At 36.4% G+C, this 18,130-nt stretch overlaps 1 protein-coding gene across 17 annotated transcripts in view; it reads left to right on the top strand.

Moving 5' to 3' along the window:
• The window catches only part of NRXN1 (neurexin 1), a 1,149,661-nt gene that overhangs the window by 457,609 nt on the left and 673,922 nt on the right, over positions 1–18,130 (top strand). For 10 of the 17 annotated variants that reach the window (XM_077134208.1, XM_077134207.1, XM_077134192.1 and 7 more), the window contains 2 exons: positions 1,988–2,011; positions 3,049–3,210. In XM_077134208.1, coding sequence (XP_076990323.1) covers positions 1,988–2,011; positions 3,049–3,210 — 186 coding nt within the window. Of the gene's footprint in view, positions 1–1,987; positions 2,012–3,048; positions 3,211–3,263; positions 4,076–18,130 lie in introns of those variants that run through there. The other 7 variants (XM_077134200.1, XM_077134199.1, XM_077134198.1 and 4 more) reach the window with 2 other exon arrangements.

The following is an 18,130-nucleotide window of genomic DNA, read 5'->3' as shown; positions in this document are numbered from 1 at the left end:
GTAGAGGGCTCCTTGGAGTTGCTTACAAATGAGCTCTTTCTTCTTCTGAGATGAATCTTCCTGCCGTACTTGAGCAGGGGCATATCTAGAAAGTTCTGGGGGCCCAAAGGCTATTTTGATACAGCAGCATATAACCATTTCCCAGGGGGCTGCAAGGATGTCCCTGTGCCCTGCCCTTCCTGTGATGTGTGTGATCTTGTTGTGTTTTTTGTTTGTTTGTTTGTTTGTTTGATTTTAAATTATAGTTTCATGGTGATCATTTGGAAGCATGCACATTGGGGTCATTAAATCACAGTTCCTTTTTTGTAATCACAGAAACAGTGTGTTTGTGATTTGGGATTGTAACAATCCCTACACTCTACCCAACCCCAACCTAGAAATGGGGACATGAATAGTCCTGAGGGGGTAAAAATGACTGGGGGTTTACATATCCCCTGAAGAGTCTGTTTGTGCAGATACTGTTTTTAAGCACAGGCATTTTAAGTTAAACCCAAAATGACTCTGTTCAGGTCAGTTCACCTTGGAGTGCCCATTTCTATTTGATTGTACTTTTACAAACTTCTTTCAAGAGGCACTGTTTACCAGGAAAATATAAATTCTTTAGTAAATCTTTGGGGTCCACATATACTGTATGTTTTTAACTAAGGCATATTATTATAGTGTGTGTATATATATATATATATATATATATATATATATATGTATATAGGTGAAAGTAAATAGATTGTCCTATATATTGAACATTATAATTTTTGGTTATTATTCAACATTTTATGATATTCTAATGTACCATTTTGTTAAGTGTTGACAGTGGCTATTTTTTCTGACGCATCTGCTGATCTCAAACTAATATCCTTAACATATTTGTTGTTTCTCTGAACAGTTGCAGAATGACTGGATTGTCTCTGGTTTTCCTTTACTAAAACAGCCCTCTCTTTCTGAGCTGTTAAATGTCTAACCTTTTCTTTCCTGCTTCTGAAAAGGCTTTAAACTATCTGAGCTAGAGAAGCAAAAAAAGGAGCTTTAGCAATGCAGTCTAGTTAAGGCAGACAAGTAAAACTGAAGAATTCTTGAGGACCCCCAAAACACTGACTTGAGAGGGGCCCCACATGCTTCACAACTGCCTTGGTTGATGATCACCCACCATTCGTTTAGCTGTAGCCTCCAGGCTTCCTGTCAGCCTGTCTCTTTGGTTTCCTTTTAATTTTTTTTCTCTCCAAGAGACCAGAGGCTCATTTGAGAGAAGCACAGAAGGAAGGGTGGGGCTTGGGGAGCCCACTTTCTAGATTTGCCTTTGCTCAGGTTACAAACTAAACCGTGAATTGGTAGCTCAGAGGAAACTGTAGTTCCATAGCTGGGGTGCATGTGTGGCAGGACAGATACAAAACAAATCCATTCTACTCATTCTATGTGTCAGGATCTTTGCTTTGTTTCATTGCAGTAAACTGTGACCCTAAAGTCCATCAATATGACCGAATGAAGTTTTGGAGTTGAGGAGGAGTCCTTGTATGCTGTAAAAATTGAGTAGTAGGGCAATGCGGACCTAATTTGCTGGGGCTGGGGTGGGCCAGGGTGGGGGAGGGTCAATTACGGGCATAGGGCAGCAGTGGTCAGCTGATGAGCTCCAGGCCTTTGAATCCCTGTTAGACTTTTTAAATGTTTGTCAGATGTACTCAGGAAGGCAAAGGGAATGTTGCCATGTGTCTGTTTCTGTCTGGTAGCAAGTTATGAACGATAATGGCAGGAAAAATATTACCTCTGTGGGAGGCCTGTTAGTCTGCTTTTTTCTTGTAAAATTTTTTTGCCCTTTTTCTATGTTACTAACATGCTTAATAACTAACATGTCATTCATGGAATGTTTCATTCTACTAACCGTTACCTGAATCAAAAAATGTACTAACATGGTAGAGACCATCATATTTTTTAAGTAACGATCGTTATTCTGTTCACAGTTTTTAATTTCCTTTCTCCCCCCTTCTCCACAAAGCACTCAGGCATTGGACACGCTATGGTAAACAAACTACATTGTTCGGTAGATATCATTCTAATTGTTTCTTATTTTGGGTTTGCCGTGTGTTTTCTTTCTTTCTTTTAACTGTAGACATCATTAACAAAAGAGGAACTGCGGTTGGTACTCTTCTGCTTACTTTGACCTCCTTCTTTTCATCTGTTGTTGACCTTATTTTTTACCTGTTCCTGTCAACTTCTGTTCTCCAACTCACCTATAGGGGCATCGTTAACGTTTCGAACGTTTTGCATCCAGCTGTGGTTAACACGGGATAAGACAAATGGTGGCTGGCCTGAGTGACCGCAGGCTCAGCCAGTCTCTAACCATTCATGATGCATGGCATGAAACCTTGATTTGGGAATGATGGAGATGCCACACCCACTCATCTTTACGTCATCACAATGCAGTTTTTTTTCCCCCTTTGGTTCTCCCCATTTTCTTTCCTTTCCTTTCTGAACTGTACTGTACCTTCTGCATGTGCCTATCAGCTTGTGCTGCTTCTACTGGTTGTTTTGCCTCCCCTCCTCCCCCACTTTGGCATGACTTAGGCACTTGCATGCTCAACAGCTGCTGCTCAGTAGTGCAAATAGTGACGTTGCTGGAAATAGCTTGCGCCTTTTATGTTAACAAGGTGCACGTTGTGATTAGTTAATAACAGACAACTAAACTTTACTAATATGTACACCAGCAAAACTAACTTAGGAAGCATTTTACTAACACCATTTTTGTGTCTGCTAAATAACTTTTGAGTTGCAATAGGGATGATGCTGACACTAGTTCAATAATCAGTTAACTCTCTAACTAGCTTAGATCTCTTAGGGCTAGTTGAATAGAATCCAAGAATAAACCTCAAACAGACATGAAAATGGGTTCCGCCATAGGTTTAAAAATAAATAATAATAAAAAAAAAAAACAGAAAAAAAAGCAAAAAGCAAAACAAAAAAAAATAAAACAAAACAAAACACAAAACAGGCATATCCCAGGATTACAGTATCTAGGTCTGAGTATAGCGTGTCCTTTCCCTGTGCTTTGTTATCTAGGTGACAATATCAGTGGATGGGATTCTTACCACAACGGGCTACACACAAGAAGATTATACCATGCTGGGGTCTGATGACTTTTTCTATGTCGGAGGCAGTCCCAGCACAGCAGACCTTCCAGGGTCACCAGTCAGTAACAACTTTATGGGCTGTCTCAAAGAGGTAAATATCACTGTCGCTGCAATCATTCCTAATTCATGATCTCATCATTTCAGATCTGGACTGAAAGCACCTTCGCTGAAGAACGGATGTTTCCAGAGTCAAATGGCACAACTTTAAATTCAGTATTCTACCATCGTTTATGTAGAATTGCAGGGAGGGGAATGGCTTATAGAACATTATGAAGGAATTAAGTTCCTCTTCTTTACTAGTCTGTATGTAATTCATTTTTGAGATTTGCATGGGCAGTTGTGTATTTTCTATAAAAGAAAGTCAAGTAAAAAGAGAAATTGGGTCTAAAATTAAGCTAAATGCCTTGCTCATCTCTACCTAAATGCTGTAAGTATTATGAATACAGTGGTGACTTATTTGAGCATTACAAGAAAAAGAAAAAACAAAAACAAAAACAAAACAACTGTATACAAAAACAAAAACTAGGCTAATAGAGAAACAGAGACTACATAAAAAAATGACTTGCATAATGAAGCAATTTTTTTCCCATATTCTGACTATGTTCTAAAAAGATAGAGCTGTTTCACTGATAATATGGCAAAGTTACTTATTAGCTACCTAAGCAAAGCTGCCAGCTGAAAAGATATCAGTAATTTTATCCTTCATTCTCAGCTGTCATCTGATGTGAGTTTTGTTAGGGTTAGAGCTTGTTGGAGTATGAGGAGAGAGGAATTGGGAAGTGTCTGAATTTTGACTTGTGTGAATATTTTTCCATAAATGCTGCTTATTTTCATTCAGGCAAAACACAGTTTCTTTTGGCTACTAGAATGAGTTCCTGTTATGTTGTATGGCTACAATCTTAATGGTATAGACTTCTTAAAGGCAAAGCTTAATAACTTTGAATTTATAAATTATTAACCCTGGGTGTTGTTGATAAGCAGTAAAACACTTTGGTTTATTCTAGAGAGAAGATTTTGCCCATACAAATCTGGTTCATGTAACTGTCAGTGAAAAACAGACCCAGTAGTTCTGATGCATCACTGCTGAGTTATCCATGTTAACTGGATGTTGGTGGCCCAATATATGAGTGTATACACAGAACAGTTCTAAGGGGCATTCAACAAACTATGATGTCAATAAATACAAAGAGATGTGGTTCTGAAAGGCAGAATCTACATTTATTTCTGGGGCTATTAATTGCCCCTCCGATAGCAACTTATGGTCTTTACAAATGTGTGGTGTGGCCCAGGCCTGTTTTGAACTCTGTGAGGAATAATAATAGATACATCCCATGATGATGCTGATCATAGTGCTAACATTTTCAGAACTCTTACTTTGTGCCTGATTTTATCCTAGAAGCTTTTCATGGATTCCCCATAAGATAAGTAGATATTTTATTATCTGCATTTTTCAGATTGGAACACTGAGGCTCAGAGTAGTCAAGTTTTTGGCTCAAGATCACACATCTAATAAGTGCTAGGAGCCTAGAGTTTAATCAAGGCAGTCTGATTTCAGAATCTTTTAGCCACCATGAACAACTGTATCCCAAAAGAAGTGTTTGTTATGGCTCTGGCCATTGCACACTGTATAAATTCTCAGGTTTGTTGTATAATTTTTTTTTTTTATCAATTAAAAAAAATTAACAAAACATTTAGAAATCATTCCATTCTACATGTACAATCAGTAATTCTTAATATCATCACATAGTTGCATATTCATCATTTCTTAGTACATTTGTATCGATTTAGAAAAAGAAATAAAAAGACAACAGAATAAGAATTAAAATGATAATAGAAAAAAAAACCTATACCTCACATGCAGCTTCATTCAATGTTTTAACATAATTGCATTACAATTAGGTAGTATTGTGCTGTCCATTTCTGAGTTTTTATATCCAGTCCTGTTGCACAGTCTGTATCCCTTCAGCTCCAATTACCCCTTCTCTCTCTTTTTTTTTTAATTAACGGAAAAAAAGAAATTAACCCAACATTTAGAAATCATACCATTCTACATATGCACTCAGTAATTCTTAGCATCATCACATAGATGCATGATCATCGTTTCTTAGTACATTTGCATCGGTTTAGAAGAACTAGCAACACACCTGAAAAAGATATAGAATGTTAATATAGAGAAAAAAATAAAAGTAATAATAGTAAAAAGAAAAGAAAAGAAAACAAAACAAAACAAAAACCTATAGCTCAGATGCAGCTTCATTCAGTGTTTTAACATGATTACTTTACAATTAGGTATTATTGTGCTGTCCATTTTTGAGTTTTTGTATCTAGTCCTGTTGCACAGTCTGTATCCCTTCAGCTCCAATTGCCCATTGTCTTACCCTGTTTCTACCTCCTGCTGGACTCTGTTACCAATGACATATTCCAAATTTATTCTCGAATGTCCGTTCACATCAGTGGGACCATACAGTATTTGTCCTTTAGTTTTTGGCTAGACTCACTCAGCATAATGTTCTCTAGGTCCATCCATGTTATTACATGGTTCATAAGTTTATCCTGTCTTAAAGCTGCATAATATTCCATCGTATGTATATACCACAGTTTGTTTAGCCATAATTTTTTTTTTTTTAATTAGAAATGTGTAATAGCCTATGGAGAATGAAGTACTAAATTGTTTGGCACAGTTAGATCCATTTGAGGTCAAAGGAAGGTGAAATGAGCGAGAGTTCTGGTAGGCAAGGAAGATGCGTAGAAGGGTAAGAAGTTGAGAATCTTGAGAAATGACTGGGATTTGGACAGACAGGGGATGGAAAATGTATTTCAGTTTGGAAAGAAACATGCTAAAAACAATTAGATTCCACAAGAAGATGCTGGTGATGATGGTTGGGGGACAGAGCTGTACCACCAGCCACCCACCCTCTCTTCGCTAAGAACCAGGCCAAGCTACGATGCACCCTACCTTAACTATAGAGAATTTATCCTGGTACATATTGGAATGAGGACGAGGGAGCACAAGGATCTCTAGCAGAAATTGGATTCTAGTGTATGAGTATATGAACCTGCACTGATTGCCTTGTTCTGAAATGGCAGTTGTAATAATCTGGAAGCAATGTCTTCAAATGTTTGTGAGTTGATGCACTTAGAGTTCTTCTCTTTGCAATATCCATCGTTCTTTATATTAGTCTTTAACTACAAAAACTAGTGAAAATGTAATAGCAAAAATAAATTGATGAAAAAATGTCAGGTGATTTAGATTTAATTGGTAGCTACTCAGTCTACAAAATAATATTTCACTTGTGCTATGACCTCTGTAGGTTTTGGGATACAAAACACTCTTCTTTATTGATTGAGCACTACTGATTTTTCTCTCTCCCACAGTCTGGGGGCTGTGTTTAAAGCCAGCCTGGTCTGTGTTTTCTTGACTAGTGTAATCTCTTTTACTTTATTTCTCCCTTTCACACTAGAGAATGGAAGAAGGCAAGCATGATCAGCCTATGCTTCTGAACATACCTTGTTTGGAGGGCTTTTGGATAGTTTATACTTTCCATCCATGTTTGAATTATTATCTATTTAAGAAATTCTGCTCTTGCTATTTTTTGAAATAAAATAGTGATAGATAGGTATCATGGATTTTGAGCTTAACCACCTTATTTCAGTTAGGTCAGTGTTGCAGTTACTAAAAAAAGAAATACAACCATCTCCATTCTCACTGTATATCTTTTAATGTAAGTAAGTCTGTGTCATTTTTCCTTAAATCTGACATGGATTTCTAACATGTAACACATTATATGTGTAAAACTTTAGCTGTGGTTTTACTTTTTGGTTCATAATATTTTTTCTTTTCAATCTGATTTACATTCCCTCTCAGGAAAACCAATCTTGGGGAAGATCCTAATAATACCTTGTCTGAAATCTAGACGAAATTATGAAGAGTTAGAATAGGACCGATCCTAGAAAACATTCTCTAAGTGCAACCTCCTTATTTTAGCAATGGGGAAACACGTCTAGGAAAGTTTTTTTGACCCACTAAGAGCATTTAACAGATAAAAGCAGATAGAATCTAACATTTTGTCAAATAAACTGTACCCTTTGAATGACTGGCTTTGTTTAATTGTAAAAGGATGATACATAAGTTACAAAAATACAGATGGCTTGCCACTCTTACTGATTTACTGCTTCATTCTTTTAAAGATTAAAAGCAATAAAAGGAAATTATTTAATAATGTCTGTATGGAACAAGACTTAGCTTGGATATAGAACAAGCAACCCTTCATAAGAAAGCTAATTTTTAAATTTTTTTTAGTGACTACCAAATTTCAAAATAAAATTAAATTATTTAAAACTAATTTGGCAAATTCTAATCTGAATATGGAACATTTTGTTCTGAATGATAAGAAACCTTAATGGCTAAAAAGTTGAAATGGGGGATCAAAATAGTTTGTTTGGTTTTTTTAAAATATTTTTTCCGCCATGGATAAATCAGAATATCTAGAGAAATGTTTGTACTTACTTAAAATGATTTTCAAAGGTATCAACTGAGAAACGTTAAAGAGAAAGTTGCCAATAATTAGTTACTATTACAGATAACACACTTCTAGAGAATATTAGTTTTTTTTTTTTTTTTATGCTATATGGTAGGGGTCATATTTCATTCTTTTTCCCTGTGACTAAACCATTATTGCAGCATGATTTGTTGAATTTTTTTGGCGGGGTGCACAGCCCAGGAATTGAGCCTGGGTCTCCTGCATGGCAGGTGAGAATTCTACCACTGAACTAACCTTGCACCCCAATATTAAGTCTTTTAAAAATATGCTTTCTTATATCTGATTTTTACAAAAGCAGCAATAATTATACTTTGGTAGAAACAATTACATAATCTGTATTTTTTTATAACATTGTAAGTAAAAGCTGAAATATATGTTGCTTAAGAGTTATTGACACTTTTTCATTTTATTTCATATTTCTTAAAAGCACTTTTTTAAGTGATGCTACAACAGGCAAGAAAGTTAGGGAATCCTAAAAAAGAGAAATCTTGGGTTCTGAGTGAGACGTTTGGAGTCTATAAATGGATACTTATTTCTTGTACATTTATTTTGAACTACTTGAAAAATAATTTCCTGTATAAAAATTTAAGAGTTGATTCCTAAGGTGCTCATTAGAAATTAAAAAAAAAAAAAAAAATCTCTTAGCAGTTTGACCAAAATGGCCTCTGTATTAACTGACCTTCCAGAATAGTCATGCTGTGCTCTCACTAATCTGTCCTGTAGAATCTACTTCCGCTGATTATGCATTTCTTAGTCTCTTTGTGCCTCCAGATGTTTTGCAACACCTATTTCCCTCCTTCAGGGTAAACGTTGTTTTGCATAGCTTGTTAGAAGAAGTAGGAAAGACTGATGTATTCGATAATAAAACCCAGAACCCTATATTTGGAGTTTGTTTAAAGCTGTATGTACCTGCTGAGGATTTACAGTCAGTTGTCTGGGGTGCAGACAATGCCCATCTGTAGTAATTTAGAATGCTGTCACTAAAGTTTGCCTGGAATCCACCTAGGGAATGTCTAGAGAAAAAAATTAAGTTAAATGATAATTTTACTGAAAATTTCATCAACCTAATTATGTGTTTGGCCTTTAATTATACTAGAAACTTTTATACTAACAATTTGGAAGATGATATATTGTGGATGAGGTTCAGAAAATAATGTTACTTGTGTAAGTATTTTTCCCACAGCGGAAAAAGTTTCTTCATTCCTAAATATAATCAACATAGGCCCTTCTGCCAAACACACTGGGAGCATTATATTTCTCAAATGTTCCAGTATTGGAACTGGAAAAGAGGTAAAACATTTCCATTGGTCCAATACCCCAGATTTCTTGATCTCCATCTTTCTTGTCTTGGATAGCAGAGAACTTCAGGAATAGTAGAGTTTTCTCACTTTAGCCTCTTTGGTGGTGGACCACACCCATCAAATATGGACCCTCGAGTGTCCTCCTGTCCCATCTTATTTCCAACTCTGCTCAAGGAGGAAAATAATACCAGTCATTTATATGTGATAAAAAAAACCCATGGCGATATTTGCATTTGAGCTACTTTTTTTCAATTTTGAAATAAAAGGCTTTGTGTTCTGTTTAAGAGCTTTTACTTAGCAATAAATTTGGAGGGTAAGGAAACCTCCACCAATATTTATGAAATCATGCCACATGGGAGGAGGAGAGACTTCTTTTGTTGGCAGAGACCTCCTAAGATGGATTCTACAATCAGTATTAAACACATTTCTCCCAGGTTTCATTTCCTTTTGCCTGTTCCTTGTTGAGGTCCCTGATGTACCTGTAGATACTTTCTACTTTTCTTTTCTTATGCTGCTGTGGTCTATATTTTGGCAGATAGCACTTTACAATTCATTTGTGTTGACTTTTCCATGTTTCATTCACTTTTTAGGAAGTAAATTGCTTTTTACTTCCCTACTTCACTTTTTCCTATCCACTTTTCCATAGAGATCACATATTATTCTCCATATTGTCATGTAACTAGGGATAATATTACTTTGATTTTGTTTGGGAATATATCTTCCCTTGAAAGAACCATTTTAAGATTGTTTTGTGCCAGTGTCCACTAGATCAATCTATGAGAAGAAAATACAAAGGAATTTCCGTAACACAATGAGTCACATATTGGCTGGATGGTGCATAGTGTGTGCCCAAATGTCGACCAACCAATTGATTGATCATGGCCATAGCCTATCTACTGTATTAAAAGTTTGCCATGTTGGATTGGATATTCACAGTATGGCATGATGCTGTTTCCATTGGAGAAGGTCAAACATGGGACATGAATTGATTGACTCTTAGAATAGGCGCATTCTTATAATAACCACAATAACTTCTTAGATTAAGTTCTTTGGCTGTTCCATTCCATCAGAGTAAGCACTAAAGAGGATGCACTGGGGATGAATGCAAACAATTCTGCATTTTGCAGCCACTCTGAGCTGCCCTCCAGAGGCAGTGGCTGCCATCCCAGAGGCAGCATCTTGATGTAGTGACTCATAAGAGAGCTGGGTTCAGGCCATATTCAGGGAAAGCAAATTGGCCTGCAGTGTTTGGGGCAGAAGTTCAGATCTAGAAAGAAAGTGAATTCTCTCCACCTGATTTATAACAAGGAAAATGGCAGTTTTGCTTTAAAAACTTTAATGTGGAAACAAGATGAAGTTTGTGGGAATGTCAAAGAATTTGACAAACTCTTTTGTGCCATCATCCTGATTTATTATAGGCCTGGCATAATTTCTTCCAGATCTCAGAAATACCGTAATGCATTTCAGCTCTGATATTGTAATAAAGTTCAGCACTAAAATATAAACAAAGCCAATTACTCTCACTTCTTTTCATTTGCAGGACAGCAAACCATAGCTTATATATATATCTTCACACACTTACAGTCCATACATGGTGTACAATCTGTGACTCACAATATCATCACATAGTTGTGTATTCATCACCATGATCATTTTTAGAACATTTGCATCACTCCAGAAAAAGAAATAAAAAGGGAAATAGAAAATACTCATACATCCCATACCATTTATCCCTCCCTCTCATTGACCATTAGTATTTCAATCTATCCAAATTTTTTACCCTTTAACCCACTCCCAGTATTTATTTATTCATCTGTCCACATCCTGGATATCAGACACGAGGTTTTCATAATTACACAGTAGTATTGTAAATGCTATTGTTATGCAGTCTTTTTAAAAAATTAAGGCTACTGGAACAGAGCTCAATAGTTTCAGGTATTTCTCTCCAGCTGCTCCAATACACCATAAACTAAAAAGGGATGTCTATATAGTGCATTAAAATAACCTTCAGGATAACCTCTCGACCTTGAAATCTCTCAGCCACTGAAACTTTATTTTGTCTCATTTCTCTCTTCCCCTTTTTGGTCAAGAAGGCTTTCTCAGTCCCTTGATGCCGGGTTCTGGCTCATCCCAGGATTCCTGTCCCATGTTACCAGGGAGATTTGTACCCTTCATAGGAGTCATGTCCTATGAAGGGGAAAGGACAGTGAGTTCACCTGCTGAGCTGGCTTAGAGAGAGGCCACATCTGAACAGCAAAGGAGGTTCTCTGGGGGTAACCCTTAGGCATAATTATAAGTAGGCTTAGCTTCTCTTTTGCAGGAATAAGTTTCATAAGGGGAAGCCCTAAGATAGAGGACTCAGCCCACAGCTTCTTTTAAATCAGAAATCCCCCCAATTTCATTTAAGAGTATCTTTTCTAAAGATGTATTCCACTTTGCAATTGTCATTAACATAGAACATCATGCATTTTACTAAGTGTTTTCACCAGATTATCTCATTCAGTCTTCCTAAGAATCTTTGTGAGCTAATAGTAAATAATAATTATTATAATTTTTTTTGCACATGAGGATTTTGAGGACTTAGCAGAACTTTATGGCTCTGCCTAGGGCTGAGACCCTGATCTTAATTGTCCGCCCTGAGTTGAGTCCTACTGCTAGTGGAGCACATTGTCCAATTCAGATCATCCAAACTTCAGTGGTTTAAACTCTGTGGTATCTAATTGTGCTTAGGGTAACACTAAGCACAATACAAAAGGATATTAAAAAGCAGTGCTGTCCCTGGAAGGGTGAGGGAATTGGCATATTCCAGAGTAATAATAATAATAATGATAAATTAAGAATTTTTTATTTTTCGTATAAGGTTCACAACATCCACTGAACAACCTAACAAGCAGGTGCCCAGGACACCAGCAGTGCCACAAAAATAACAATTTGCTTTGAAAATAAATAAATACAACTTTTGTGAACAAATTTGATATTTAGTATTTCAGATATACCAGCAAGGGAGCTATGGAGGAAAAACATCAATTTTTGTTTTGTTGTCTTCTGGCATTTTATCTTTAGTACTGATTTCATTATTAAATTACATGGAGAGGTACACCATAATCTTTTCATTGCTTAATATGTCCAAAGGTGGCACTCTAAGCCTGGCAGTAGTTAGACACTAATACTATCCCTATTTGACAAATAAGCACATGGAGGGAGGAAAAATTAAGGAACTGATTTAAGGGGGAAAATTAGTAAGTCTCCAAGCCAAGATCTTAACTAGACTAATCTGACTGCAGAAACCTTGCCCTTAACTACTATTCCATATTGCTTCCCCAAGTTGTAGTATCAGCTCACTTCTTTTCCTCCTCAATATTTTTGTAATGGTAAAATTAGATGAAAAAACTTTATAGAAAAACTTGAGGGGGAAGAAAACATAAAAAATGCAGCCTGTATTACTAGGATGTTGGAGAAAGTGAAGTATAAGGGGGAGGGGGAGCAGTCCAATTGGAGATGAACTTCCAATGGTAACTGGTACTGAGAGGCTCTCTCTGAGCCTCTGCCCTACTGTAGCAATCTGCACAACCTTCCTCCTCTAAGAATATAAGATAACGGTTGTCCTAATTTTCTCTACTCTCTAGCCAACCATATGAATAGGGATATGCAAAAACGCATTTGGAAGTACTTCCCAGATTTTGACAAAGTATTTGCTGTATACACTGCAAACAGTAAATTTGCTTATGTGCATTGCAGCTCGGGGGTAAGGGAAGTGAGCAGTGGGGCAAGGGAAGTGAGCAGTGGGGCAGAAACCAGGCTTCTCGCCATAGGCATTTGAGATTAGGATGAGGGCGTCCCCAAGGAACTGGACCTCAGGTCTTTACTCTGCAAAGCTTCTGTTGAGCTCTTGTCTGGAATTCAGCTTTTTAAGCATAGCAACCTCCTTTTCAGGAACCCACAGATTTTTCTTTCCTATCAATTTCCTGCTAATGCCCCATAGCCTGGAACTATATCAGCAATTGTCATGAATCGTAGTACTTTCATGTATCAAGCTTGCATTACATGGTCTGGTAGGGGGTTCATCACATTTTAATTCCGAGGACCTGATACATTTTATAGAATATGACTTTTTTCAGCAGAAGACAGTAATGAACAATGCCTGAGACTGATTGTTTCCTCTTAATTTCAGTACTTCCTAATATATCTTCTTTAAACTAGTCCATTCACTTACGCATTAACACTTGCATGTGGGCATTCAACTCATCAACATTAATCAATACCTTGTATGTGCCAGGTCCTGTTGCTAAACACTCTAGAAATTTAGATAGATAAGATGATGCACTCATGAACCATCTTGAGAGAGAGCCAGATGAAGAAACAGAAAATTGCAAGCTCCGTAAATGAGGTATGAAAAAATTTCTCTGAAAGTACATCAGGAACTATGATTAACTCTGCCTGAGGGAATCCGTAATGATTTCAAAGAGAAGGTGACAAATTATTCTGAGTTACTTTCTTCTATAGGGTCGAAGCACAATGAATTAATTACACTTTCAGAATTGGAAAATAATAGGGAAGATAAAATGATATGAGGGATTAGAAAACATATGACAAAAAAAGGAAAAAAAAACTCCACATAAATGCAAGTTTGCACATTATCAAGTTTGAGCCATATAAAAAATATGAAATCATCCAAAAGAGATGAATAATTTGAGTTTCCTATTAATTTCTGTTATGAGATTATATACTCTTGTCTTCAGATCAAAGTGCTATGCTCAGAAGAAAATTATGCTTATGTACGATAATTGATGTTATTTCAGAAGAATCATCACTATTAAAACACATTAAAACACATTAATTACTTTAAAATGAAAATAATTCTGTTGTTATTCAGAGCATGTGATTTTCAATAACAGGAAAATGAAATTTTCATTTTTTGTTGAGTAAATATTCTATGCACAGGGAACTTGGTGACTCTCAGTGTTCAGTTTATTTCCTCTTGCACCACCTGGCTATCTACTTGACACAGGTCATCTTATTAAATTCATGCTAAGCTAATTGTCCTTCAAGTTGTGTGTGTGTGAGCTTTGACCAGGTATGTGACTTTAGTGTACCACGAAGATATTTACTCTGAGCCAGAGTTTCTAAATTTGAATCAAACAGGGATAGCAGTTATCCATTATGGGTTGGCATTACATTAAATTAGTTAAGATTAATGGATTTGAAACCCAACAGACCTTGGTTCAAATCTTGACTTTTTAGACTTGGAAGTTGTCTGGCCTGAGATAAGTTATTTCTGGGCTTCAATGTTCTTGCCTCTTCTAAAGAATTAAGTGAGACTATTTACTTGAAGCCCTCAGCACAGTACTGAGCTTATGATTTCTCAATGAATAGTGGGTTTTAGCTACAATTATATTACAGACAAGGATTGCTTCATGGATATGTGACCCATGTAGATACAAGATCCCATGCATAGAAGGGTCCCACACTTTTAATTGAATGTCTTGCTGTTACTATCTTTGTTTTCTTAATAAATTTTGGAGAAAGAACCTCACTTTCATTTTGCACTGGGCCCTACAAATTAAAGAGCAGGTCCTGATTACAGACGCTGAGTTACCAGAATTTGCACACATTATCTCTTTTTAAAGTTATTTCATTTAACTGTTTTAATAGACTTATGGGGAAATTGAATTAACTTGGAGATCACAAAAGTTTTTTACAATATCATCATGGCATCAAGGTCATACCACTAATATGTAAAAATAGTCAGAAGATAACCTGTGTTTATTGACTCCACGGCCAGTGTACTTTCTTCCTCTCTTCTCCTAAATTATGATATCCACCTTCCTATTTATCAAAAGTTAGTAAAGATGGGTGGGCCACGATGGCTCAGCAGGTAAGAGTGCTTGCCTGCTATGCCCGAGGACCCGGGTTCGATTCCCGGTGCCTGTCCATGTAAAAAAAAAAAAAAAAAAAAAAAAAAAGTTAGTAAAGATGATTGAGAAACTCAGAATTTCTAGAAAACACAAGGGTATCTTTTCAAGTAACTGATTTGAGAATAGTCACTTAATTTTTATAGTTCAGATACTAGTAATTATTTTGGCTTTTAAAGGCATTATCATCACCATCAAATTTCAATTAACATTATTTTTCAAAAACAATTGCTGGTATTCCCTGCCTGCGTTCACCCCCTGTACAACAAGGGCTTTCACATGTAAGGCTTAAATGCTTCTTTGAAAGAATAAATTGACGTTATTCTTTAACACTTTCTTCCCCAAGGTTCCCAGACTGAAAGGTATGGTCATCAAGGCTCAAAATCAATCCTTCATTAATGTTCATTTTAGTGATTATTTAATAATGGTTTAGTTTCTTATTTTTTGACCAGTAAATTTATTAAAAATTGCATAGAATATAGATTGAAACAATTTCAAAACAGCATGCCTCTAAAAGCTATTGGTTTTAGGTAGTGTAAAAGAAAATAAAGTCCTTTAACAACTTGTTGGCCGCTTAGAGATGTGTCATCCAAGATATGGTCTGTGGACCTGTATCACCCTGGAGCATGTGAGAAACAAAGAAACCCATGACCCCCTCCAGAGTTACTGAGTCAGAATCCACATTTCAGTAAGATCCACAGTGATTCCATGTGCACTTTAAACTTTTGAGGTAAAGCACCCCAAACACCAAATTTCATTTACAGCATTGACTCTTAAGATGCACAATTACCTTGCATATTAATAAAAAAGGGAAAAAAAAAGCCACATTCCTCATTATCCTAAAACACAACTCAATTGCAGCTCAGATCCAGATTTTAGAGATGTTTAAAATGTAAAACAATGGGCACCTTCAATAGTGACCTTGAGGCTTATAGCTAGAGCCTCAGCATCTCAAAAACTGTCAAGACCCACAGATATTCTCTCAGACTCAGTTTCCTCCAACCCCTAACATTGGCAGGATCTGTCTTCTTTCCAGAGATGGAAGTCAGGATCTTCTTCTCTGATTGTATTGAGGCAGGTAAGCCACTAGGTTACACAGAGGGACGATCCCCTAAGCAATCCAAATTTAAGGGCAGAGAGTCTGGGGATGAAGCAACTTACTATCTAAGGGATTACAAAATACTTGGAATTAAACCCTTGACCATTATGTAAAATGCCTGTGTGTTTTAATGAAAATCTTAAATTAGGTCTCCTATCCCTTGATTTGATTTTTAGAGTTTTGCTTTCATAAGAAAATTCTTTCCCTTGCTCAAATCTGCAGGCTGACTCGGTTAATTATCATTCCTGCATGATAATATTCTTACATGGAGTTCTATGTATACTCTATATTTTAGGGTGTGTTTTATATAGGAATATTTTGCCTTATACTTGGATGGATTTCTGTATGTTTCCATTTTAACAACTTTGTAATATTATGGGTTATACCCTAAAGGAAGAAGCTCTTCCTTGTAAATTAGGCAGTTTGGAATTTGGGATATTAAAGAACCATTTAGGAAAATGCTGCTTCCACAACATGAATTTTATAAAGAGCCCCCTTGAGCCACCTAAGAATACGGGAGCTCTGTAAACTGAAGCACATATGGCCTGAATTTTTCTTGGTCATTAAATGAACAAAGTGTTATCTTTGACATAAATGGAAGCACCATTATTCCCAGGAAAATTATGAAGTGTGCACCTATGTGATGTGTATAAAAAGTCAACTCTTTTTGAAGTGAGGTGGCTACAGACCTTGTAGTAAATGAAGGCATCACAGACACTCTCAGAATTTCTCTAAGACATCAGAATTTTATAGCATTATATATCTTTTCCCACTATCTTCCCCTAAACCCAACTTGTACTAGAGATGATTTGTTCCTGAAAATTTACTAAAAGTAATTTTTTTCAGTTCTATTATATAATAGAATAGTACTAAAAATATCATTCCACCAAGGAAATGTAGCATTTTGATCTCATAACACTTTACTTGCACTTTTAAGAAACCCTTTTTGCTTTTGAAATACACAAAATTCTGGAGTATTTTGGATTGTTCAGAGTTGTTGATTAAGCACTATGAAAGAGTTTTTGCATCCATTTTAGATTTTCTTTAAGTAGTACTTAAGACACTTGAGTAATAACTCTTCTAAATTTGTCCATTTATTCAACAAACCCTCACTGAGTATCAGCTATGTCTCAAGCACTGAGTTAGATGCTGGATTTATAAATATGGTTGCTTTGCATTGCCTTGGATAGATTCCGAGATCCTTCTCATTGTCACCCATAGCCCACAATGATAAAAATTTATTCCAGTGCCTTTAATTCAGAAAAACTGCATCATTATTACCACCACACAAATGGTACTGGGCTAAGTGCTACACAAGGATAGAAAAAGAATAAGGCATGATACAGGGGAGAAAAACATGTCAGCAATTAGGGAACCCTATCCTGCTTTTCCCTTCATCTTGGATGTACCTCTATCCTGGCATTTATTCCTGTGATACTGTAATTTTACCTTATTTGCTCAATGGGGTTTCACAGGATTAAGCCCTAGTGCTCTAACACATCCATAATATATAATAGTGCTGGTTTTGTGTGATGCTTGGAAGAATTGAGAAAATAGTCTTTCAGATCATTTTCTATGTATTGTGGTTCAGATGAGGACTGGTTGAGAAAGGCTGAGTGATAATTTCCTTGATAACAGAGATTGACTTTTATTTCTTCAGTGCTAGAACTTGGGACACAGTAAGTGTTCTTTAGACACTGACTTGGTTCATTATAATGAAATTCAGGTCATTAACACAGGCTTGTGTCACATTCTTTGACAATACTATGTAGGGAAAGCAGATGGGAAATGTCCAGAAAGGCTTTCCCAAGGAGCTAATATTTGAGCTTGGCATTGAATGAAATGTAGGATTTCTCCAAGTCAACAAAGATATGTGAGATATAAATTTGAGACAGAAGAAAGGCTTGAGAAAAGGCTCAGGTGTGCTGGGGCAAAGGTGGTGCAGAGCTTGAAGTAAATAAGCAAACTGGCTTCCCAAAAAGTAGGCGTTCATAGTTTTGGACTACACTACTTTAAAAATTGGCCAGTCCAACTGAAGTGTAACCCAGTGCACTTTGCCTAACCTCTGTGAGTACCAGGTTTTTCATCTGTCAAGTGAGGGGATGAAGCTTTGTGTGCTCCAAGGTCCCTTTTCACAATGAGAGTTAAGCTGTGAGTT

The sequence above is a fragment of the Tamandua tetradactyla genome, chromosome 17, assembly GCF_023851605.1.
Source record: "Tamandua tetradactyla isolate mTamTet1 chromosome 17, mTamTet1.pri, whole genome shotgun sequence".
In the NCBI taxonomy this organism is placed as follows: domain Eukaryota; kingdom Metazoa; phylum Chordata; class Mammalia; order Pilosa; family Myrmecophagidae; genus Tamandua; species Tamandua tetradactyla.
Note: the sequence above shows the minus strand (reverse complement) of the source record. Positions and strands in the feature narration are given on the sequence as shown.